The sequence below is a fragment of the Podarcis bocagei genome, assembly GCF_964188305.1.
Source record: "Podarcis bocagei genome assembly, chromosome: 13".
Lineage (NCBI taxonomy): Eukaryota > Metazoa > Chordata > Lepidosauria > Squamata > Lacertidae > Podarcis > Podarcis bocagei.
This window is the reverse complement of record NC_138138.1, coordinates 40191097-40214801: the sequence shown is the minus strand read 5'-3', so window position 1 is coordinate 40214801 and position 23705 is coordinate 40191097. Positions and strand designations below refer to the sequence as shown.

Here is a 23705-nt window from a genome sequence, read left to right as displayed (position 1 = left end):
TTTCTGGGCTTAAAAACACAAGTAGACAAGTAACAAAAAATGAGCCATATAACTTACTGTTCCTGACCTGCACTGGGCGAGGGGGAGGAGAAAATGTGCTCTTTGTTGGTTTGCCTCTTTTAAAAGGTGAATATTTCATAAAGAGTTGACCTAAATGTAGCTAAAACCGTTTTTGACGATACAATATATTAATGATCTATAAATAAGTACTCTTTGCCCTCGACCAAAATGGCTCTCAAAGCTTCCAGTAGTTGTAGCTCTATGCTCTTCGGAAGACTCTCCTCTATGGTCCCGAGCAGCCGTTATCCGGGATGGCGCGCGGCCTCCTCCCTTCCGAGGCCTAAGTCGATGACGTGATTTACAGTGTAGGGAGCGGCACTGTTTCTATGGCGGGAGGGCAGCGCGGGGCGCGTGCGCGCCTATGCGTCACTCGAAAGCGCCCATTCGCCCGCGGATTGAGAGTGGCGCGGAGGAGTCTCGCCTGCGCCTGCGCCTGAGAGTAATACCTGATAGGATTCCTTTGCAGGAGTTAGGAAATGGGTGTGCGCAGCTGCCTCTTAAAGGGACAGAATCCCCGAGTAAAAGGGGAAGTCGCCTGAGCGCCAGCCTGGAGGGCTGTAGAGAACAGGACGGAGGTAAGATAAGGTTGCACTTTTCTTAACTGTGTACCATTCTTGCATTTCTTCCCCCGGGTCTGTTCTCCATCTGGTTATTCTCATCTAAATCCTTTTGTTCAGCTATTAGGTTGGCTTTTGGAACAAAATACGCAAGGATTTAGGTTTCGAAGAATGTAGCCCCTTGGGGGATAAAATAGGGGGGGTTGCCCTCGTTTGCTGCCTCACACCAAGTCAGCCCATTGGTCCATCTTGTATTGTTTACTCTGACTGGCAGCTGCTCTCCATGGTCTTTCTCAAGCTGAACGCTTCTAGCTGCATATGGCCAGAGGTTGAACTTGCATTTTCTGAATGCAAAGTATTGACTTTGCCTCTGAACGATGGCACCTCTCAGTCAGGGACAGTCACAACTGGTATCCTATACACGCCACAATCCTTTGCATATATATGCCCAGAAGTGAGTGGAGCTTATTTCTTAGTAAGTATGCATAGAATTGCAACCTTGTGTGCATACGTTGAGAGAGATTAATACGCTCCCATATTTCTGGAGCTTAGACTATTTACAAGTGAATGCCTTTTTTTCTCAGTGCACAGCTGAAAAAGAAGTTATATGTCTACCTTCCATGTGAAATACTGCATTTCCCCATTATCATTAATTGTTCCTAAAGCACTTCTTAGCAAGCAATCCTGGTTTTCAGTGCTCTTCTTGTCACTTTGGAAGTCAGTCAGCCACATCATTGTTTCTCACCATGCTTGATGGACTTTTGCCATTAAGAAAGTTTGTACCTGGATCTCCTAACCCAATTCCTGTGGTGCTGCGGGTGATGTGCCAGACTAGGTCCGGGGAGACCAAGATCCAAATCCCCATTCAACTAGGGTGGTCAGTCACTATCTTTCAGCCTAACCTCACCCACAGGGTTGTTAAGATAAAATGCAGGGACAGCTATGTATGCCTCTTTGAGCTCCTTGGAGGAAAGGTGGGATATTGTGTATTAAATGAATAACACACTGCTGTGCCACACTAACCATCTTCACATGTGCTTACTCATATTTCTCTCTAACCTAAAAGCTTATTTTGAGCTGGGAGCTTAGCCTGCCTGGAACCTGTTTTGAATGCTACCACTGAACCATGAAATAACAGTAAGCCTTGCTGTCTAGTTCTCATCTGGCAAGGGGGCTCTGGTTTGCACATGGCATGCTGCCTTTTGGCCTTCCCTCCCCAGACTCATTAGCTGAACAGGCAGTTTTCGTAAAGATAGGGCAGGATTCAGTTATCCTATTTCACTAGCAGACTCCAGCACAAAGACTTCTACTAGCCTAATGGGGCTTCACCCACCTTACGCCTCTCCCAAATCTGCTCTGAAGGGTCATGAGAACCCCCAGAACAGTTAACAGGGAGGAGAGGGGAAATTGTTCTGTCTGCTGCTTGCTTGATGGAACAATCTCCTTAGCCCTAGCCATAATTCCACCCATAGTTGTTTTTTTAATCACAATTGTCCCCTCAGTAATTTATTAAGAGAAAGCTGGTGTAGTGTAGTGCCTGAGAGACTGAGCTATGAGTCAGAAGTCAGGACTGGTTTGGATCTTACCTCTGCCCTGAGCTCACAAGGTGCCTTGGGGAAGCAGTTCTCCCTCAACCTCACCCCTGTTGCCATATTGGGGGATAATACCGACTTACAGGCTTGCAGCTGGATGATGCATGTGAACTACTGTGAGCACTTGAAAGCAGTCTAGGAATATGAGGCATTGTTATTAACGGCAAAAGACACCTCTACAGTTGTAATGTGAGCAGGCTGTGTGTTCCCATTGCACATTAGTGTCTGTGCATTCACACATGCAGGCACCCCCAAACTCAGCCTGCCAGCTGTTTTGGGACTACAACTCCCATCATCCCAAGCTAACAGGAGCAGTGGTCAGGGATGGTGGGGATTGTAGTCCCAAAACATCTGGAGGGCCAAGTTTGGGGATGCCTGCACACATAGGTGCACTTGAGATGAAACACACCTATAGATTCATATGTGTGTGTTTGTGTGTGAGAGATGAATGCTGGAGAATGAGAGCTCTGGTATGTGATTGCTAACGTGATTTTGGTAACAAATTCCCAAAGGCAGGGCCACACCTAGAAAACAGGGACAGATGGGATGGATAAGGAGCTTTCCAGTGGATCCTTTGTTAGAGTTTAAACCAAACCACTTTCGGTCTCCAGACTATCTGTCTTTCCATGCCACTATCTTGGCCACCCTTCCCCTTTTCCCTATGCCCAGTCACTGTTCTCTCTTCTCTTCATTGTCTTTGGCAACTGAGTATGGGATGATGATCAGATTAAATGAAGGGCTCTTATGCCTCTCAAATAAGTATTTAGAAGATACAGTGGCTTGTACAGAACTATGTAGGAACCCAGGCTGCCATTGAAGCTGGTACCTCTATCCGTAATGGGGTCCCAAAGCTCTTTCTCTCTATCTATGTGGTTTGCATCCAGCCCTAACCATGTTATTATTTAAAAGTAAGTACCACTGAGTTCAGTGCGATTTGCTTCCAAGCAAGGATGCGCAGGGTTGCAGCCCTAATGTACTGAGGACACACGGAAAACTGTGTTGCATGAGAAAAATCAATATTCCCTGTGGAAGGGGGAGTGGGGGAGTTATTGTAGCAGAGAACATGTAGATCAGTTCCCGATGTTCTTCATTGTTTTTGTAGTAAGTCAAAGCTGGGCATTAAATGACTTCTGGGCGTTTTGCTAAGGATGGTGGAAGAGCAACTGAACTGAATTATTTGGGTCAGTAGGCCAACAGAACTGCTCTGATTCTGTGAGCTTTAAGCACTGAGAACACATTAGCATTCTGCTCATTTCACAGAAAAGAGGATTTAAAACTGTTCATTTCGCTGTAGTCATGGTTCAAATGGAATATTTGGGGGAAAATAAAATACAGCTGTCTCACAAACTTGAGCAGAGGTGGAGCTCTGGAAAAGTGGTAAGATTTTAAATCTCACAGGATTTACCTCAGAACCTGATTTTCAAGACTCAGCCTAATTGCCTCTGAGCATGTATAGAGCGCTTTCCCATCACTGCTGAGTAACTCCTGTTGGGCTGAGCACATCTGAAACAAGCAGGGATGCTGAACCTCTGAAGCCAATTAAGTTACAAATCAGATATCAGGTGGTTGACCAGTTTTGAGATAAAGTCTTAGCTTCAGAGAGTAGGCAGTTACTGGAGGTGGGTGTGGGTTGATGTAAGACGAACACTATGGGAGTAATATAGCAATGTCATTGAGGGGTGGTCAGCTGGAAGACTATTTATGGGCACTGGAGGGAAGCTGGGATGGGGAAGACAGAACAGAGCCATAGGCAACTCTGAAACCTTTATGAATTTTGGAATGTAGAATGGGCAGAGATTGGACCTTTCCCAAGTGTGGTGGAATAATTTTCTTATGCTCCATCTATTTTGCCTTCACGGTTGAAATACAAATATGATTCAGTTACAATATATTGCCCTTCAGCTCAACAGCACCTTTCCGGCCGAAGCACAAGGACTGGTGATGTCTCGTCCCTGCCCAGCGACATCATCCCTGCCTTGGCTAAGGGTGTAGCAAGGGGAAGGTTTTTCTCGTAGCACCTTCACGCCACTTCCTCCCGAGCCTTCTGCAAGCTTCTTCAAGAGCGGCCGGATAAATGGAGCAGGAGTGCTTGGCTCTGGTTGCTGCCTGCGTCCAAACCTCCCAGTTGCTGGTGCAGCAATGGATGCTCAACAGGCGCACGGTGATTTTTGCCATAGCGAGGATTCTGCAGAGGAGGCGCTTCCGCAGGTCGGCCGCGGTGCTCAGGCGCATCCTCTCGGCCAGCGTCCGCCGCAAGAGAGCCCTGCTGCGGCTTCACCGGAACGCCATCGTCTCCGTGGTCACCATGGTGTACTCGTCTTCTCCCGCGCTGCACTATGAGCACGAGCTGATGGCCTTGTCTGAGCGCTCCCACTGGATGCTTCCGAGGTGCAGCGAATGGTGGGAGCGGATGATCAACTCCGAGCAGGACGACAAGTGCTGGATTTCCTTGTTCAGGATGTCGCGGTCCACGCTGATGTACATCGCTGAGGAACTGCGCCCTGCCCTGCAGCGCCGGGACACCGGCATGCGGTCTCACATCCCTGTGGAGAAAAGAGTCGCCATGACTATCTGGAAGCTGGCGCACCACGACAGCTACAAGACCGTCTCAGAGCTCTTCGGGGTGGGGATTTCGTCAGCCTGCTCGATATTTGAAGAGGTGTGCGAGGAAATAAACAGCAGGCTGCTGAACCAAATCATTAAGCTGGGAGATCCGCAGGAGATCATTGAGGGCTTCAAGGAGATGGGTTTCCCCAACTGCCTCGGCGCAATCGATGCAATCCACATCTCCATCCTCTGCCCCCCGTTTTCTGCCGACTCCTACATTAATTGCAAGGGTTTCTATTCTATGGTGCTGCAGGCCCTGGTGGACAGCAAATCCCGGTTCACCGATATCTACGTCGGCTTTCCGGAGAGGTCCCACGACTCCCGCATCTTGCACAACTCTCCGTTCTTCAACAGCATGGACGAAGGCACTTTTGGGCCACAGACTCCAACAGTGCTGGAAGGTGTTTCAATGACCCCTATCATAATCGGGGATCCTTCCTATCCGCTTCGGCCCTGGCTCATGAAGCCGTACCCAGCGCCAAAAACCGGGGCCCAGGAAAAATTCAACGAGAGGCTCGCTAAGTGCCACGTGTGTGTGGAGAGAGCTTTTGGGGTCCTGAGAGCTCGCTGGAGGTGCCTGCAGATGAGGCTGGATGTGAGGGAGAAGCTCATTCCTGTGGTCATAGCCACCTGCTGTATCCTGCACAATATCTGCGAGATCAAAGGGGATGAGTTGCTGGAGCCGTTGGAAAGCCCTGCAGTGGCTGAAAGCCAGAATGCTTCAGCCAGGCCAAGGGTGCCCTTGTCAGAGGCTGGACTGACCAAGAGAGCTTGCCAGATCAGGGCTGCTTATTGCTCCTATTTTGAAAAGGACCCTGTGTAAAATGGGGTGGGGGAAGCAAAGCAGGCTCATTTGTCCATGTAATTTCATGGGTGTGCATGACCTGGTTGTAGCATGCAGACCCTGCTTTGCTGAAGTCTACTGTGGTAGTTTTCTACATGTCAAATAAAAAGGCTATGATTTTGAGTGGTCTGCTGCTATATTTTCTAAGAGATGGGATTTTTTAAAAGGTAATTGCTATGGTAAAAGCATAGGGTGGGACTTGAACCAATGTTGGTGTAAAACAGAAGAGTGAACAGTTTTTCTTAAAGGGGATTTACATACCCACCACTCTATCTCTAAAACATTAAGAAAAAGACACAGTATACCTGCCTAATGAAAATGGAAGTTCATGGACAAATTTTCTAGCCCGTTAGAAAGTACACTGGTTGCACTATGCACACTTACCTGGGACTACGCCTTACTGAACTCTCTGGGACTTTCTGTGTAATCTTATCATGTTCACCCAGAAACATAGCTGTCAACTTTCAGATTTGAAAATAAGGGATCAGCAGCCTCGAAAATAAGGGACCAGCCTCACCTGTCCCAGGGACAGTCTATGGGATATCTAACAATCCGGGATAGCAGTGGGAAGCAGCGGGAAGCAGCACTGGAATAAGGGAATTTCCCGCAAAAAAAGGGAAGGTTGACAGCTATGCCCAGAAATATTTCAAGATGTTTCAGTTGGCTAGTCCAGTATCCAGCTGCTTGTGGGGGAAATCAACAAAGATCATGAAGACGCATGCTACTCCAGCCTCTCCAATACTAAATGCAGGTTTTATGCTACTTTGCTACATGAAGCTATCGTCTTCTGGGTGTCATCCAAAAGCTGTTTCAGTGTTGCAGGTTCATCTGGAGACCCAGGGATTTTTAAGATGAGACACATGGATTTCAAGGGGAATGGCTGACATGAGATTTATATGAACCAGTAACCATGGAGCCACATAATGAAACAGGTTAGACAGTCTTATTAAGCTAAGATACGAACAAGACTTTTGTTCACACTAAAACCAGGAATCTTCTAATCATAATTTTCTGGTTTGGTAGGGTTGCCATATTTCAAAAAGTGAAAACACTAAGTTGTGTTTTGTTGTTGTTGTATTTTTGCTAAATTGCAAAAATGGCTCCTTTTTAAGGGAAATCGACACTGCTGGCTTTACTGGTTTAATTGCAGCTTTCAGGGAAAAGTGAAGGGACTGTGTTCAGGGGCAAAAAGCTTATGCATTTTTTCAGCCTAATAAGATATTACTAATAAGATATGACTGTCTGAATGCATTTGATAACTCCCACTTTCCATATCTGGGCAGACATGGTTTTATCCTGGCTTGCAAACCAGAAATGTCAGTAACACTGAAACCACTGTTTCTCAGTTCAGATGTCAAGTGAAGCTGATTTAACAAACTGGGAATCTTCCCCTCCTATGGGGCACATGAGAGAGGAAGCACTCATACTCATGGTTCGCTCCTGTTCTTAAAAATGAATAAATCACTGAGCTGTTTTACAAAAACACTTGTCCTTCCATATTTAAGATTTTTCTAGGAAAGTATATTTTCTTCAATTGATAGGGAAGCCAAACACAGAATAAATGCATTCATGATGATGGTCATTGTGCTTAATGCCCTGTTTGCTAATTGCTAGGGATGGTCTTCAAGGGGAGACTTCTGAAGTGATAGTGCAAAGCAGTAACCAGTGTACTTTGGTTGCAAACATGTTCTGCTGATCCTTTCTTTCACAATGCAATATTGTGCAGACACACAGAATGTGTAGAAAGTAGCTTTTGACAATTACGTGCCATTTGCCACAACTACAACGTTGAACAGTTATTGGGATCATTTTAACAAAATGGCTTTAAGCAAAAACTGTAGCATGTTCCTCCACTTCAAAGTAAAAAGATTTGTTACATTTCCTTTGCTTCCGTAGGCAGCAGTCTGTCTTAGTGTCGCCAGGATTGAATTTGTAGCAGAACTCCCCTAAGCTTAGCACTAGAGCACAGAGGTTGCTCAAGAGAGTCTCTGGGTTGTATCCAGCTAAGTTCTACTCTAAAGGAGACCTGAAATTATTGAACCTAAGATAGTCTTGTCCATTCAGTTCTTTGGGCCTGTTCTGAGTACAGCTACCACTGGAGACAATCCTCTCCCTCACCACTGAAGGACACTTCCCCTGTTACAAGTGCTGGAAATGTACAAACCACATTAGAAAATGGTGGGCAACAGTCGCATATGTAGAATTGTTGCTGCATAAACAGGCTTTGAAGAGTGTACTTGCCACATGTGATAATCCTTATGTGCTTACCATGTTGTTTCTTACAGAGGACTCGCCTCCTGTGTGGTGTGTTGTGTAATGTAGGAAGCAATCCAGAAAAACCACAACTATTGCCCCCCAGCAGCACCACAAACACTCAATCAAGCAATACATATCTAAGGTCAGGGCTTCTCCAGCCAATGCCTTTTCATTTAATCTGCGATTTGGAAGAAAGATGCTAGGAGGTGGATATGAAACAGTGGGGTGGGGGGAAGGAGGCAACATACACATTGTCTTAGCCTTTTGAGGACATGGTGGCTGCTATGTGGATCATAGTGGGATGTGAGAAATCAAAAAGGACCAAGTGTCCCTCAGTTGTCCAGCACTCTATTTTTGAAAGTGTATAAGTTGATTGTTCTGTATTTAGCAGTTACCTTGGGACACTTAGGAGGGTGTTGGAGAAGTTGGTTGTGAGGATCACCAGGCAAAATGGCGTTAGCAGAACTTTCAGTGTTGGAGAACATCAACAGCTTTGCTGAATCAGGCGAAAGGTCCATCTAGTCTGGTATCCCCTTTCCCACAGTGGTAAACTATATGCTTCTGGGAAGCTCATAAACAGCCATAGAAGCAATAGCTGTCACGTGTTATTACTCCCTAGTGACAGTATTATCAGGCATGCTATGTCTTAAATTTGGAGTTTGTATGTAGACTTCCCTTACACTAATAGCAAATTCATTCTCCCAAGTGTGGATCCTTGTGCAGCTAAAAGCACATGATGAGTGCACATGGAAGAGTTATTCAGGAAGAACTGAACATGCTCAGTGGCTATAGAAAATTGACTCTCAGTTGAATGGAGGGCGGAATGGACAAGCGGGAGGAGGGAAAATGGAATATCCAGGAAAAGGGCATGGCTGGCTGGCAGGAATTCCAAATAGGAGCCTCCATACTGCAACTTTTTGTTGCAGGTTCCACTTGTCATGATTAACAACTAATGGTAAAAACACATTAATTCTCCATGAAAGTGTGTTTAATCCATCTATGCTAGTGCCCATCACCACATCTTGCTGTGTGGCAGGGAACCATTTGTGGACTTAATGTCTATCGGAAGTCTGCAAGCAGGGTCTGAGCACAACAGCCCTGTTCTCACATACAATTCCCTGCAGCTGACATTCCCAGCAGTGAAGGTACAGGAGATCACATGCTGCACAATGATCTTGCTAGCAGTTCGCTGCAGTAACTGCTAGCAAGTTGATTGTGTGATGTAAACACACCAACATTTGTGGGATATACAGCACAAGTCTACCATGAAACTACGCATTCACATGCAATTCTTAAGAAATATGGGGAGAAACTGTCTCACAAGACCAGAAGACTCAAAGAAGGGAAGCCTTATGTAACAATGGAACAAAACTTAAGAAATCAAACAAATGTGGTGTTCAGTTTCCCACAGTTTATGCTGCTTATTCATTTGTGGGGGGTTCTCTCTTTTGGTGAATTTTGAGGGGACACACAAAGCTCAGCATCCCCATATTCCTTTTTAAAAAAACTTTATTTAAACAAAGGGAAAAACAATGTGATCAACAACAGTACATCATGTGGCACATTATACTTTAAGATTTGACAGAGATTGTTAAAAATAACCTCCTTATAAAGTTTTCCCCCTTCCTCATCCCCAACAAATAACACCACACTGCGAGAAGACTTGGCAATGATGAGATTGCCATGTTGGGTGGAGTAGATGAAGCAACTATGGGTTGCAAATATCCAACTTTCACCTATAATTCCAGCGCTTTCTTTCCAACTTAATTGTGTTGAAATTTACCACCTTCATCAGAAATGTAGAGAAGTAGGAAAACCTGTCAAGTAGGAAAACCTTACCTGTGTATCCTTGAGTGTGACGTTCTTTCATACAAGCAGAGTCATCCAGACAGTTGAGATGATCAAGAATCTAATGGTTGCTAACTTCAGAAGTTGGCACTTTTAAGTCCCCCCCCAATGCATAGATTTAGAGCTAATTTAAACAATGAGGTGTATGTAGTGCAGTCTTCCCTGAGAGCCTTACTGTGTCAAGATACACGTGGGCCGTGGTTACTTGTCTAAAAACACCCCACAGTCAAAATATATTCATTTTATTAATTTTTGAATTACCTTTCACATGTCTCAATCTGAATTACAACTAACATACTTTTAAAAGCAATACAAGATGGAGACCTTTTCATCCAGATGGAAATGTTTGTTGAAACAAAATGTCTTCAGGTATTTTTGGAAAGCACATAAAAAATGAATACGAAGTTGCAGTATATCATCTTTCCATTTACATGGCGATCTTGAGGCAGGGGCAATCTCAAGGAAACCAATTCCCACTTTATTTTCAGCAAGTTTAGTCCAGTGTGGTATAGTGGTTAAGAGCAGTAGTCTCGTAATCTGGTGAACTGGGTTTGCGTCTCCGCTCCTCCACATGCAGCTGCTGGGTGACCTTGGGCCAGTCAAACTTCTCTGAAGTCTCTCAGCCCCACTCACCTCACAGAGTGTTTGTTGGGGGGGAGGAAGGGAAAGGAGATTGTTAGCCGCTTTGAGATACCTTAGGGCAGTGTTCCCCAACCTTGGGCCTCCAGCTGTTTTTGGACTACAATTCCCATCATCCTTGACCACTGGTCTTGCTAGCGAGGGATGATGGGAGTTGTAGTCCAAAAACAGCTGGAGGCCCAAGGTTGGGGAACACTGCCTTAGGGTAGTGATAAAGCGGGATATCAAATCCAAACTCCTTCTTTAGACAACCAGACCGCATGCACGCTAAATATTTAAATCATCTCTGAGCAATTTATGAGATTGAATGAATATCTTTTGGTGTTATTTCCATTCACATTTCTGGGACATGATTTGTTTTTTTAAATTTATTTAATAAAGTAATGCTTATGATTGTAGCACACAAAATGCAAAGGGGAATAGGTAGCACACTGCCTGCCTTTTCGTTTCCCTTGATTCTGGCTGTTCCAGCAGACGTTTCAGCTCCTTCTAGTGCTGGGATGACACTGCAACCTTCTTACCCTCATTCCTAGGGCTGACCATGGTCACCTGCTCCCTGCTGGGCTCCCTGCGTGTCTGCCTGGAGCGACACCCACCTCTGGTCACCTTCTTCTTTTGCCTCCTTTCGTTGGCTGTTGCCTTTGTTGGTTTTGCTGCCTACATCCAGTCACATGATGTTCAGAATCCTGATGTCAAAGAGGTGAGCTAGAGATGATCACCTTAAGTAGAAAATCAGACCAAAATGCTGGGGATGGAATTGGGTTGTGGTTGTAAAGGATGCATGAGAGACTTTAGGAGGCAGTGGTGGGTGCTCTACCTTCTCCTTGGTCTCTTAACAACTGTTTAGGCTCAGCAACTGAGTGGTTCTCTGACTGAAACTTGGGTTTCTTCTCGGATAGAACGCACAGAATTTCCCTAACAATTCTGGGCTATGACAGGTATGTTGGGTGTTCGTTGTAGAGGCAGACTTATGTGATTTATCTTTTGGCAATTGTTTTTATTTATTTCCATTTTCTAACAGACTTGAGAGATTTACCCGAATTTGAACAGCTGCATTGATTTGCTCTCAAAAATAGTGTTGTCTGTGTTGGCTGCTGTTATCATACCATAATGACCCAAGCTAAACATTCATGAATTACAAAGGGTTGGGTGTTGTTGGTTTTTACAAATACGCTATAAGAAACTGTCCTTGAAAAGATAGTCCTGAATGGTTACTATCAGAAGAAGTGGGGAGCAAAAGAATAGGATCTTCAACAGTACAAAATTTTAAATTAGTGGGTGCAGCTATATCTGAAATATTCAACGATCCGGGTGTTCTGAGATGTTTTATGGTACTTTTATAATACAGTTCCGATCTTTCAATTTTCTAGCTGTTAAGAGCAAAAGGGAATTTTTAGGGGCAAGATTGGGTGAAATTGGAAAGGTACTTTAAAAGGCAGAAGCAAATGAAAAAATTGCAATCAAGAGAATAGAATCAACTAAGAGTCAATTCTCATTCCTTTTCCCTCCCTCATCTCTAAGGACTGGAATTCTCTGCTAAAGTCTCTGGCACACTTAATGTTCTGTATCCCAAATAAGACGCAGGAAAGTGCCTTGACACCAGCTCCCTCCACAACCACTGCTGAGACCCCTACAACAGTCTCTGTCATGGTTGCCTTGATCTTTGACCTCCACAATGGCACAGATCCTCCCAATGGTACACGCCTAGGTCTGACAGTCACTGGGGAAAAGCTGGGTCTCAAAGGTGAGTGATTTCTCACTCCTGACCAATTGCAACATCCTCCCCAAGATTTCAGGAACTCTGGTTCCATGTCAGTCTCGCCTTGACCTTTCCTTCCATCAACTTCCAACCACAGGTCCAGATGCCCAGGAATCAATCCACTTCCTGACTATCATCACAAACTCAGTCTCCCATGAGAACTGCCTTAGCATCACTGCACCTTCATCCCTTCTCCCCAAGACCAGGTGAGCCAAGAGATTTAGTTTCAATGAGTTCTTAACCCATTAATGCAATACTCCCATCTTGTCCCCAGACAACCACCTAAATGTGTGATAAAGGAATGGGACATGCACCAAGAAGAGACAGGAATTTGTTACCAGCCACATTACCAGGCTAATCCTGCCCTGTCCAGCATGCTGGATCAGGTAAGATGAATGTGGGCAGTGACAGTATCTGGACCTGGGGATTCTGGGTTTCTTCAGGATGCAAGCTGGATTATAAGGGGAGGAGCATTCACTGTTGCACTCCTTTCACTCTCAGGCGGATCGTGCCCTCTGCAGCCAGCGGCTCCTGATGACCAGTGCTTTCCTTCTCTGCCTCTGTGCCATGCTATGTTGTGCAGCTGGCCTGTGCTATCCTAACCCCAGAGACAAGTGGGGGCAAATCTAAGCGGGTCCAGCAAATGCCAGACCTATACTGCAGCAAAGCCAGGTAGCCTGCCCATTTGCCCTGCTTTCTCCAAGTACCTGGATCATGCAACGATGCCATATTTCAGATCTGAAATTAGCCCATGTACTGTTGTGACAACTAAGCTGTGAATAAGAGTTTAAGTGCTATCTTGGTTCACTGTGGGGTGACTGTATGAACCCCAATGAGAGCGGATGGTGCAATAAATAACATACAAATGATAGTATTTGTTTTTTGTATTGTAAGTGGCTGGACCAGTGACACAAATTGAATCATGTAGTATTTCTCAGGTAGTTACTGAAGGAGCTTCACGTGTGGTTGAGTAGGTTAATGACTACTGTAGCATTATCCTAAATGGGATTACCATGCCTTTGCCAGTAAATATTCTGTTAGAATTAGGATCTTTGGCTACAGGTTAACATAATTTCATTTTTTAAAAAATGAATTAAAATAAAAAACCAGTATATAACATAGTATCACTGATCAATGGGGTCAGGGAATGTGATCATAAGAAATCCAATGTTATTTCTTGCTGGTGTGAGTTCTGTCATGGTTTGCTTGTTTATTGCTTGTGTTTTATGTATTTATTTCCCACTTTTTAATCAAAAGATGCACAAAACACCTTACAACATTTTTTTAAATGATAAAGTTACACAAGACTCTATGACAAAGCTTACCAGAACCATAATAAAAGCAGACAGTTTAAAATCAACATTCAGATTAAGAGCAGAGAAGAGTAATTAGAATAGAAATATTAAAAACTCACTGGAGTCTTCTGTGACTGCTTGAAGGTGAAATGAAAGCAGCCCAGCAGATCTCAACAGGAAGGGCATTCCACCATTACGGGATAACCACTGAGGTTTTATCTCAAATACCCCCCCCAAGGTTCAAGAGCAGAGCATCTGAAGCTGACATATACCCTACCCCATCCCAAAGACTTTACCTTATCTCTGTCTCATCAAGACAGTTTTAATAAATACATCTTACATCAAAAGTTCAGAAGATTCACAGGCAAGGACTTTGGTGAGTCAGGGTAGAGGGAGAAGATCCTTGTTCATAACCACCTCCCTAATGTAAGGTGGAGGAGGGTCTGAAATGAGTGCAATTTTGCATCCTACTTCCTAACTGGAGCTGGCTTACAGGCCTCATTCCTTTGAGCCTGAAGCATTCAACCTGAACTCCCTGTCTTTGGCAGAGAAGTGACCATGGCACAGCGATGCTAGCGGAGTGCTGGTTCCGCCTTATCTCTTTACATGAGTCACCCATTGGAAAGGAAGGGATCTTCCAGGGCATTCCTTTCTACCAGGACAGTAATCTCTCATTAATGTTAATGGGATCACAAGATGCCATCCTTTTGTACATAAAATCACAATTTTCATGTCATTGATTCCAACTTATGGGTTACTGATAGGTAATTCAACCCAGGTTTCAGCCAAACTGCACTACCAAATAGGAGAGTCAGTTAACAGGTGCCTGAACCAAAATTTGGCCAGCCATTTAAAATTAATGTGTGAAATTCAGTCATACCACCTCTGCTGCTTCTGAGTCTTTGAGTCCCTGTCCCCCTACTTGCCAGGCTCACAGTGCTGCAGTGACAGCAGAAGCCATAACTGGTAGAATGTCTCTGGCTACACATAGCAACCCAATTGCCCCTTGGCTGCTCCCTTCCCTCCCTGTGTAAAGTACCCAGACCCTCCTGTCTCTAACCCTCCTTTTCCAACTCCATGACCCTACCACCCATTGCTTCCTCAGGGCACTGCCTACTTTGTTCCCCTTCCTTTCTCTACCATGTTTCTAGATCAGGGGTTCCCAAACTGCATTTCACGGGACACACACACACACACACACACACACACACACACTTCATTCAGGTGATCCATGACATGATCTGTGGCTACTGAAGACAAGAGATGGCATATCCATTGCATTAAATTGTATTAGTTTGAATTCTATAAAATTGTAATGCACAGTGTATTACAGTTGCTAAACAGGCAGAAAAACCATTAAGTGGTCCACCAAGATGCTAAGCAGTTTTCAAATGGACCACGGATGTGAAGTCTGGAAACCACTGTTCTAGATCACTCTTCCTATTTCTCCTTCCACCTGCCACATAAAATTCTACTCATCTTAAATGCTTTGAAATTCCTTTTGAGATGTAATTTATCCTTGTTGCCCTTTCATGTCTCAATTCCCTCTTTCTTACCCTACCTGCAGTTCCTTCTCCTCCTCCTTTTTCTTATTTATTAAATTGACTAGTTACTTTTTTGCCATGGGAACGCAAAGTGACTTACAATTTTTTAATCAAAAAACAAATACATGGTGTTATAAAACTTATTTGGAGGGGGGTCCCCCGGGGGGGAAGGAGGAGGAGGTAAGGCTGAGATCCATCTTGGGAGAGGGAGACGAAAGGGTCTCGTGCACTGCTGTGGACCATGCTGTAAGATCTGGACTCCCCTCATGCAGACTGAAAGGTGTAAATAGGCAAATAAACCCTATTTCTGAAAGTACAGTCTCCACAGTGTTTTCTGTTCTCCAAAGGGACACAGACCCTGTGTGCGCGCCTTTGGCACCAAATGCTCTGGCCACTGCTGGGTGGAGAGAGGGCAGGCACAGGGCTTTTGTAACAATACATTAAAATCTTAATTTTAAAAAAAATGTGTTGAAAAAGAAGCCACTTTCTCCACTCTGCCCCTTGATTTAGCTTCCTTGCCTTGGGGCTCCCTGTCCATTAGCTTCTCTACCTCCTCTCAGGGCCATCACAATCTTCAACCATTACCCTGCGATGTTTTAATGAATCCCAACCAACCAACCCCCTTTTCCTCACAGAAGGTGGACCACGATCTGAACTGTCCCAGCCAATGCACCAGCCCAGCCAATCAGTGTCCGAGACGTCACCGGGCTTAACAATGTACAGGCTGTGCTGCATTAGCACCCGCGGAGTCAACAAGCGAGGCCAAATCACGTGACACTGTGGGGAGGGGGTTGTTCGACAGCAGGTAGAGCCTTTCTGTTTTGTGAAGATTTTTGGGAGTGTTTCTATTTTGCCGCCTTTTCATTTTTGCTTGGTTTTGAGGGTGTAAAATTTACGGCCAAAAGGGCGTACGGTTTATTCCGCCGCCACCCCCTTGAGAAAGGGCGGTTATAGCTCGCCTTGGTCCCAATTGCGCAGGTGCCAAGGTGCTGCTGTTCCCATATAAGGCGAGGGAAAGGTCACATTAGGAAGACCGCGCGGCACCTGAACATTCCGTCGAGTGAGGGGAGCCTGACCCCGCCCTCCTCCAGAGGGGTTCGGGCGAGGGCCCGCGCGCTCGTGCAGTGACGCTTTAAAGTTTAACGGTCGCTCACAGTGTCCTTTATTCCTCCCCCTCCCCTTCAACAGCTGTCGTCCCTTCGCCCGTTTTCTATGCGCGCGCGCGCGCCTGTTTTTTCGGAATCCTGCCCCAGTAACAGCTGAGCGCTGGAAGCTCCGCCCCCAACAACGCCAACCTACCAATCACATTCCGCCTCCACCGTATGTCCCAATCAAAACTGGCTAGAGGGCATGTGCCGTCCCAAACTGACTCCTTTCATTGAACAGCTCTTTCCCCTCTCAGCCAACCAGGACGCCGACCTCCTTGTTTGCCCTCGCCCTTCCCGACGCCCCACCTCCTCCAAGCCCGGCGCGGCTTCCTTGCCCCAGGCCCGGTTCCAGACATCCGCCCGCACTCTTTTCGTATTGTCAAGGGAATCCACGGTCCCGCCCATCAACGCCGCAGCAACCCAATGAACGCAGGGCCCTCGCGAGCGACTCGGCTCGCTCGCTCCCTTTTATTAGTGCACATACGCTTTGTCTCATTCAGCAACACCTTGTTCCCTCACAGCTCATGCTCGGTTAACTTTCTCTCTCTCTCCAGAACGCCCTTACCAAGGCGCAAGTCGTACGCTACGTCTCCGCTCCGCTCTACGCATGCGGCCGTTCCTTGGCTTCGGAAAGGGGTTCGGCGCGTGTCCAGTCCGCGGCGCATGCGGCTTTCTCCCGGCTCCCTCCCACGGCTCACTGCGCGTGCGCCCTCTCCTCCGCCGCGCGCCGCCGCTTATGCGCATGCGCCCGGGCTTCTCTCTGCCTTGGTTCCGGTCTGGCTCCTGCCTTGGGCGCCATCTTGGATTTGGGGACAACTGGAGTGAGTGAGTGAGTGAGAAGGCAGAGGAGCCCGAGGAGGCGAGAGAGGGGAGGGGGGGCCGGATAGCGCCAGGCCCCCCATCCCCACAGTACTCCACATCACCGACCCCACCCTCTGCCGTAGAGAGGTAGCCCCTCCCTTCCCCCAGCCCCCCGCCCCGCAGGGCTCCCTGGACGTTGGAGGATTTCTGGGGCTTCTGGAGGACCAGCCCGCCCCCGTCCGCCCACCCCGCCCCAGCCCCTCCTGACCCCCCGCCCCAGTTTCCCCGTGAGGGCGGCGGCGCGTTCCGCTTCGGAAGTGCAAGCCTGAGTCCCCTCCGCATCCATTACCTGTGGGTCCTTTATAGCTCACCCCACCTGAAATATATGACAGGGGCTGCGACGTCCCACTTAACCCGCGTCTTCTTTCCCTTAATAGGCTTCCCAAAGAGTCATCTGTCGGTAGGGCCTCTTGTCTGATAGAGATTTCCCCTCCTCTAATTTGGGATATTCTCTCTTCTCCTCCCTCCCCCCCCCCACCGCCCTGAAGAGTCTCCGTAGAATTGGGTCTGCTGGGAGACTCCTCATTCACCTTTTCAAAGGGATGCCCCCATCCTTTCCCTTTAAGTAGAGCCCCCTGCACGTCTTCGCTTCTGCGGATCCTTTCTTCCCTAGCCAAGCCAGAGAGAGGGAGATACTCTAGGTGCCCTATGTCTCCTACGCAGAGGCCTCCCTCGTCCAGGGGAGCCAGTGACAGTTCCCTCTAAACCCTCTTCCTTGATTGGAGGAGTTGGGGAAGAGGAGGAGGAGGTCGGGGGTGTACTCCCCACCCCCAATATCCTGGAGCTGGAGCCGCAAGGGGAACAGTATCAAGGCAGCTGCCGAGACTTACAGGTGAGACCTGAACGTACTGATACAGGGGAGAGGTGAAGGGATGTGTGTTATGGTGGTGGTGGTGGGTAGGCTGGGAAGATAACAGAAGGTGAACGTTTGCAGAACAAAGAGGTTGTATGCACCAATTTTGTGGAAATCCGATTTTCTTTCTGTCTGCTTCCCCCGCCTTCCCCCAACAATCATGCCTCCTATGTTGAGAAGCACACGCCCTCCCACCCCACCCCGAACTCATTTTCTTCTTCTAAAGGCTTAATGAAGGAGTAGCAACTTGCAGCTTTCCCCTGCCACATCTGGGCCCTCTTCTGGAGAAACCAGGAGTTCTGTTCACCAGAACATGGATCCTGGGTTTCCATTCTGCCACCTCAAATCCTTGTCTTCTTTTTATTGAGAATAAAAGCTGACACCACCACCCCCATCCCTCCCAAAAACCTCCTTTGCAACCTATCAATTGCATCTCACTATGACTGCTAGACTCATTTCTTGACTTTGCAACTAAAAGCCCCTGGCTCCTAGTCCTGTTCCTCTCCATTAGATCTTGTTCAGCTTTTAAGGAAACCTAGAGGCCTGTTTTTATGCTCTTAAATATTTGATGACAAGGTTGGGGATGTAGGTGTTAGTAAGGTAGGTTAACATGATGGACTACTGTTGGCTTCCCTAGGAATCATCATTCAGGCTGAAACTTTGTTGTAAATATTGAGGATGCAACCAGGAGTGAATTTTGGGGAAATGGGATGATTGCCCTTGGCTTGTGGTCTGGGGTTGGATTTTAATGTAGCATGCTACCAAAAGTTTTGTATGTGTGTTTATAATGGGTTAGGAGGAAGACATGGTGGAACTGTATTTGGTTGCAGGGGTGCTTCACACAGATACTGCAGAGTAATGAGGTTTAACATGACCACTTGGAAGGAAGGAGGATGAATGGCTTGTCCTAAATGCTGGATGGTGTTCAATTTGACATCCTTTTAAGCTACATGGACCAGTTCCCACTGTATTCTGAGGAGCAATCAGAAAAGGATTTAATGTCAAAGAAACCGATATTCCACAGAGGAAAATAAAATTCAGCATTCAATATAACACTGTACAAAAAATTCAATTCTGTTAATATGCAGGAGTTTCACATTTAATTCAAAGTTTTAGATAAATTGAGCCTTATTTAGTACTTGGTGGTGTGAAGGTGCTGTTAAGAGGCAGTATCTATAAGCAGTGGGGTATGAGAAAACCAGTACTGTACTGTATTCCTTGAGCAATGGCAGTTGTCTGTTTCTTTCCCCCCACCCCCGCCCACCCTGTGGACCAGGATCGTTTTCAGATACCTCTCTAGAAACTTGGGGGCTAGTACCTTTAAAGAAGAGGTCTTCAGCAGTCTAGATTTCTGTACATGCCACGTCTCAGAAGATCAATTAATGAATGATGGCATGTTTATCAAGCCCATTAACACAAAGCACACAAGTTTCAAGACCTCCACTTTCATGGATTGTATTGCTGCTTGACCTGGGTCAAAAGAATGGGAGTTGGGAATATTACCACCTCAAGGGATTGCACATTTCTCTGGGACATACCAATTTAAGGTAGGAATTTAAAATGAGTCTGAGAATAAGGGGTGTTTCTTGTGGTGTGCATCCAACAATTTTCATCGTAGCTTGAACATCATTCCAGAAGGTTTCAGGAAAGGTTTTGTGTGGCATTCTTCTATCAAGGGTGAGTAAGAGTCCTTGAGAGCTATGTTCCTTTTGGGGCTCCTCCATCCGCTGTCCTAAGAGGCAGTAGTTTTATCATGCAAGATGGGGCCCAGGATCTACTTGGTTGCTTTTTGACAAAGCTTTTCCTGTGATATTTTTATGAAGGCTCTTTCTGAAGTGCTTGGCCACCGAGATAATGGGATAAATTGCTTTTCTTTTGTTGACAGGAGCTCCTCAAGACTTTTAACCCAGCTGATTCTCTCTTGTGACCAGTAACACTCTTATTTTAGTCTGTTTAGTTGGGTACAGCCTTGCAAATGAATGTCCCAAAGTTACTAATCTGTCCACATATGCTGATTCAGTCATTTCAATTATATCAAGAGCCCAAAAGAAAGGAAAAGAACCAACACTTTTTCCAGTTTCTCTGACTTACAGCACAGTTCTGTGACAAGTTGGAAACATGTCCTTTTGAGTTCAATGGGGCTTATTCCCATGTAAGTGAGGTTAGAATTGCAGCCCCATTCCCCTAATACACATGTCCATTTAAAACCCTGGTTCTGCCCCTGTTGCTTCAAAGACCATGACTTCTCAATGACCATTTAGGATTTTTCCTTTGCTGGATTTCCCCCACCTATGTTCTTGATTATAATACACTTCTTTCTTCCAGTAATCTAAAACAGAATCATGAGCCTCCTTTCAGCTGGACATGTCATCATGAGAGAAGTTTTATCCTGGAATATTCAAATGTTTTTTTAAAAAGATGATTATGATGGTGTAACAAAAGTGTTGCTTTGAGCCAAAGGACGGCAAACAAGCCAACCCAGACCAAGAATAAAAGCATCCTACCCCTCTTGCCCAGGCGCTACTTAGGGGAGGTGGAGTTGTTTCTATATTTGTGGCTGCTGATTCTGTGTTAAGAGGCTGCCTCTTTTTGCACATCTCACCACGATGTGACATAAAATAATAATTGGTAACACTCTTTGGTCAGATAAATTTAACAGCCCAAAGTTTCTAACTTTGATCTTGTCCTTTGTCAGAGAATATGTTGTTAAGAAGAGCTGGCAAGCAGAGGAATGAATGAAAGGACAAATGTAGAAGCTTGAGATACGATTAGAACTTCTCTCTTTCACACACGCACACCCCACCCCCTCGACACATACAAAAGTTCCCCTTTAGACACTATGGAGGACTTGCGGAAAGTGGAAGTGTTTTCTATAACATCCAACACCAGTCTTGTTTTCTGCCTTTAGTTTTCAGTTGAATCTGGTTTGGTGAGAGTCTGTCTTATGTACATCTCATGACTACGGGTCTTTCCATGGGCTTAACATATGTGACAGGGTATGCAAAACTAAATCACCTCACTAGTCTGGACAAATGCAATATTTTCTTCTGGCCGGCGAAGGGCATTTGTTAAGGTAACTGAACTCCTTCCAATTCTTTCTTAAAATAGTTTTCTAATGGTTGCAGCAAAATCTCTGGAAATGACTGCATTGTGTTCTCAAAGCATTATTTTCTGTCATGCTGTTGTGGTAGAATACAACCCCTAGGGCTTGCTTCTGAGTTACCCACAGGTTACTCAGTAAGCCCTGTATTCTTCCAGCACAGAAGGAATTGGTAGTGCGGGGGAGAAGACCCCCTGGAATGAAAGCATCCTAGAACCTCTGAAAGGAAAGAGGCCAGGACAGGGTATTTCAGAATATTTAGGAAAGAGACTTTAAGGCTGCAGTCCAATTACCTGGAGTAAGCCCCATTGAATTCAGAAGGGCTTAGGTCTAAGTAGGCGTGTAGGATGGCACTGTATGATTTGTAGCCCTGTATACTTAATTGAGATGAACCCCATTGAGCACTGTAGGAGTTGCTTCTGAGTAAACATTCAAAGGATTGTGCTGCCTGGGAAGGAAGGACTAGGAAACATAACAGAACAGAGATGTGCTTCTGTGGGCCCAGGATGCTGTAGCTTTGCTGAAGCTAAGCAGGTCTGGGCCTGGTTAGTTCCTGGATGGCAAGAGTGCCTGGGGACTTGAGTTCCATGATGGAAAAAGGACAGGATATACATCTATTAAATATAGAAATTGCTGCCATAATTTTTAATAAGCATTTTATAATCCTTGTAGTTGCAGTGCAAAGCCAGCAAATATGAAGAGGGCAGCAACAGGTGAAGGGCAGCTCTTTTGCAGTTTTGTGGCTGGAGCTTTAATGTGTTTCCTAGGTATCTATCAAGAGGGTATTCAAATGGGCCACGTGTGAATATTTCGGAGGCTTAAGTAAGGAGAAGGGATCAGAAGCCCTTTGTGGAGGTGCAGCGGCCTCCCTTGAGTAAGTTCAACAAACTGGACCAGAGTTTGTCCTTTCTTTCATTCTGTGATAGTATTTCATTGCCCATTGGTGGTATTTGGCACAAGGTGCTGTCTAAAAGCATTTACTGGGCCAGTGAAGAAAGAAAGAAAACCCGCAACTTGCTTCTCTGCCACTACCACAAAGGACAGTGGCTAACATTTGGAGATTGGGAGCAGTCCAGACATTGTGGCTTCCAGTGTTGCAGGCAGGTGATCTTTAGGCCTCTTGATTTTGGGTGTGTGGAAAGAGCCACATGTGCCACAACTGTGGCACTATCCTGCTTTCAAATACTTAAAGCCCACCTTGTGGGTATTGGATAATTCTGCCCCCTTCCTCTCTAGGTTCAGATGGCTCTTCCTTGCTCCATATCCCCACCACTGATGATGTTTTGCATTAGGGAGAACCTGATGGAGTTTATATGTTCTTCACTTTTTAATGGGACTTCAGCAGCCTAATGCTACTGTCGCCTAGTGTATCTGTTTTCACCTGAGATTTAATGACTTTATGTTTGTGGAAAGTCTGCCTTAGGATTTTACATTTCACTGTTGCCAAGTGTCTGCTGTTATAAGTTACCTAGCTTTAATTGCCAAGTTAGGCCTGAGGCCTCATGACCACTTCTCTTAAGACTTTCCCCTAACCAGCTTTCACTGTATATTGTTTCACTGATTAAACCCAGAATAATCAGGCTGTTCTTTTATTTCTTCTGTTTTATTTAATCTCTGTATCTTAAAGAATGCAGTGTAAACAGCTCAATGCTAGATATATTTCAGGTGGTAAAATAGAGTAGAGGCAACCTCACCAATTTTGGCCTTCCAAGCACACATAACAATCCCAGCAGCTTTTGAGGCAAAACCCTTATTAGTAGATGGGGTACAGTGGCAATCACTTGGGGTGGACATTGGTATACTAGGTAATGCATTTTTGTTCTTTTTTCCTGCACAGTTGCACCCATCATTGTCAACCTACTTAGCATGTTGGCATCCCTAGCTAAATAAATAAGCTTGTCGCTACTTCCTGTCAGAAATCTGGTACCCCTCTTTCCATCCAGGCATATGAGGTGCATTTTCTTCAGGAGATCCTCAAGTTACATCCACAGTTTGTGAAAATGAACAGAAGAATTCAGGATCAGTATCTGCAGTTCTCTAAATTGTAGTAGCTGGAAAGCCATTAAGGTCAAGGGTCCATTTCCCAGCCTTTGGATAGACACTTAATTTTTTACAACATGTCCGTCCACCCACCCTTGGCAAATGTCATTCTGGGTAGCGTGTTCTGCAAGCAGATTGTTGAAAGTGGCAGCAGGTCCTGTGTCAGAGCTTCCTGACTAATTTTCATAACTCCCTGTAGCTGGATTGAGCAAGTGAGCCAAAGCACATGCTATAGAAAAAGCAGGGTGTATTGTTTGTCCTGGGTGGTTAACTCCTTTCCAAATGTGCTTATCCGGTACAGCAGGGATGAGGAACCTTTTTTAGCCCAATGGCTGCTTTCCCTTCTAGGCAGCCTTCTGAGGGTCACATGCTGGTGGTGCACAGGGACGGAGGCAAAAGTGGGCAGAGCAACCTTTGAACAGTAGGTTAGTTTCTACACTGCCCTTTCTCTTTCTGCCATCTGGGCAAGCAAGAGGCATTATCAGAGTCCAAAGACACCTTCTAGCCGGGCAGAAACACACAGGCAGTCAAGCAGGGCCAGTGAGTGCTGTTGCCTGGGGAAAGTTCTGAGGGCCAGATAGAGGGGCCTGAGGATCCCTACCCCTGTGTTACACTCTGCAGTTGAGAAGAAAGCCTTAAGCCATGCCTTCAGGAGTGCTCTTGACCCTCTAGCACAGGTCATTTTAAATAGTTATATTACAA

At 45.8% G+C, this 23705-nt stretch overlaps 2 protein-coding genes across 4 annotated transcripts in view; both read left to right on the top strand.

Moving 5' to 3' along the window:
• The first annotated feature begins 406 nt into the window (after positions 1-406).
• On the top strand, positions 407-13031 carry TMEM219 (transmembrane protein 219). Of its 2 annotated transcripts, XM_081168828.1 has the most exons (6): positions 407-635; positions 10937-11103; positions 11925-12147; positions 12260-12368; positions 12437-12548; positions 12664-13031. In XM_081168828.1, exons 1-6 carry the CDS (start codon positions 422-424, stop codon positions 12790-12792), a joined length of 954 nt encoding a protein of 317 aa, XP_081024954.1. In that variant the 5' UTR covers positions 407-421; the 3' UTR covers positions 12793-13031. The 2 variants fall into 2 exon arrangements, with proteins under 2 accessions (XP_081024954.1, XP_081024953.1); XM_081168827.1 differs by lacking the exons at positions 10937-11103; positions 11925-12147; positions 12260-12368; positions 12437-12548; positions 12664-13031 and adding an exon at positions 4112-5783 and having other exon boundaries at positions 498-635.
• Positions 13032-17247: 4216 nt separating this feature from the next.
• Positions 17248-23705, top strand: part of TAOK2 (TAO kinase 2) — a 38010-nt gene continuing 31552 nt past the window's right edge. Inside the window, exon 1 of one of the 2 annotated variants that reach the window (XM_081168826.1) lies at positions 17248-17842. The gene's annotated coding sequence lies outside the window, so the exon portion shown is untranslated. The remainder of the gene's footprint in view (positions 17843-23705) is intronic. The other variant, XM_081168825.1, reaches the window with a different exon arrangement.

What these genes read in the sequence shown, in the direction of transcription:
- TMEM219 (XM_081168827.1), top strand. Translation starts at nt 4,284, where the DNA reads ATGGAGCAGGAGTGCTTGGCTCTGGTTGCTGCCTGCGTCCAAACCTCC.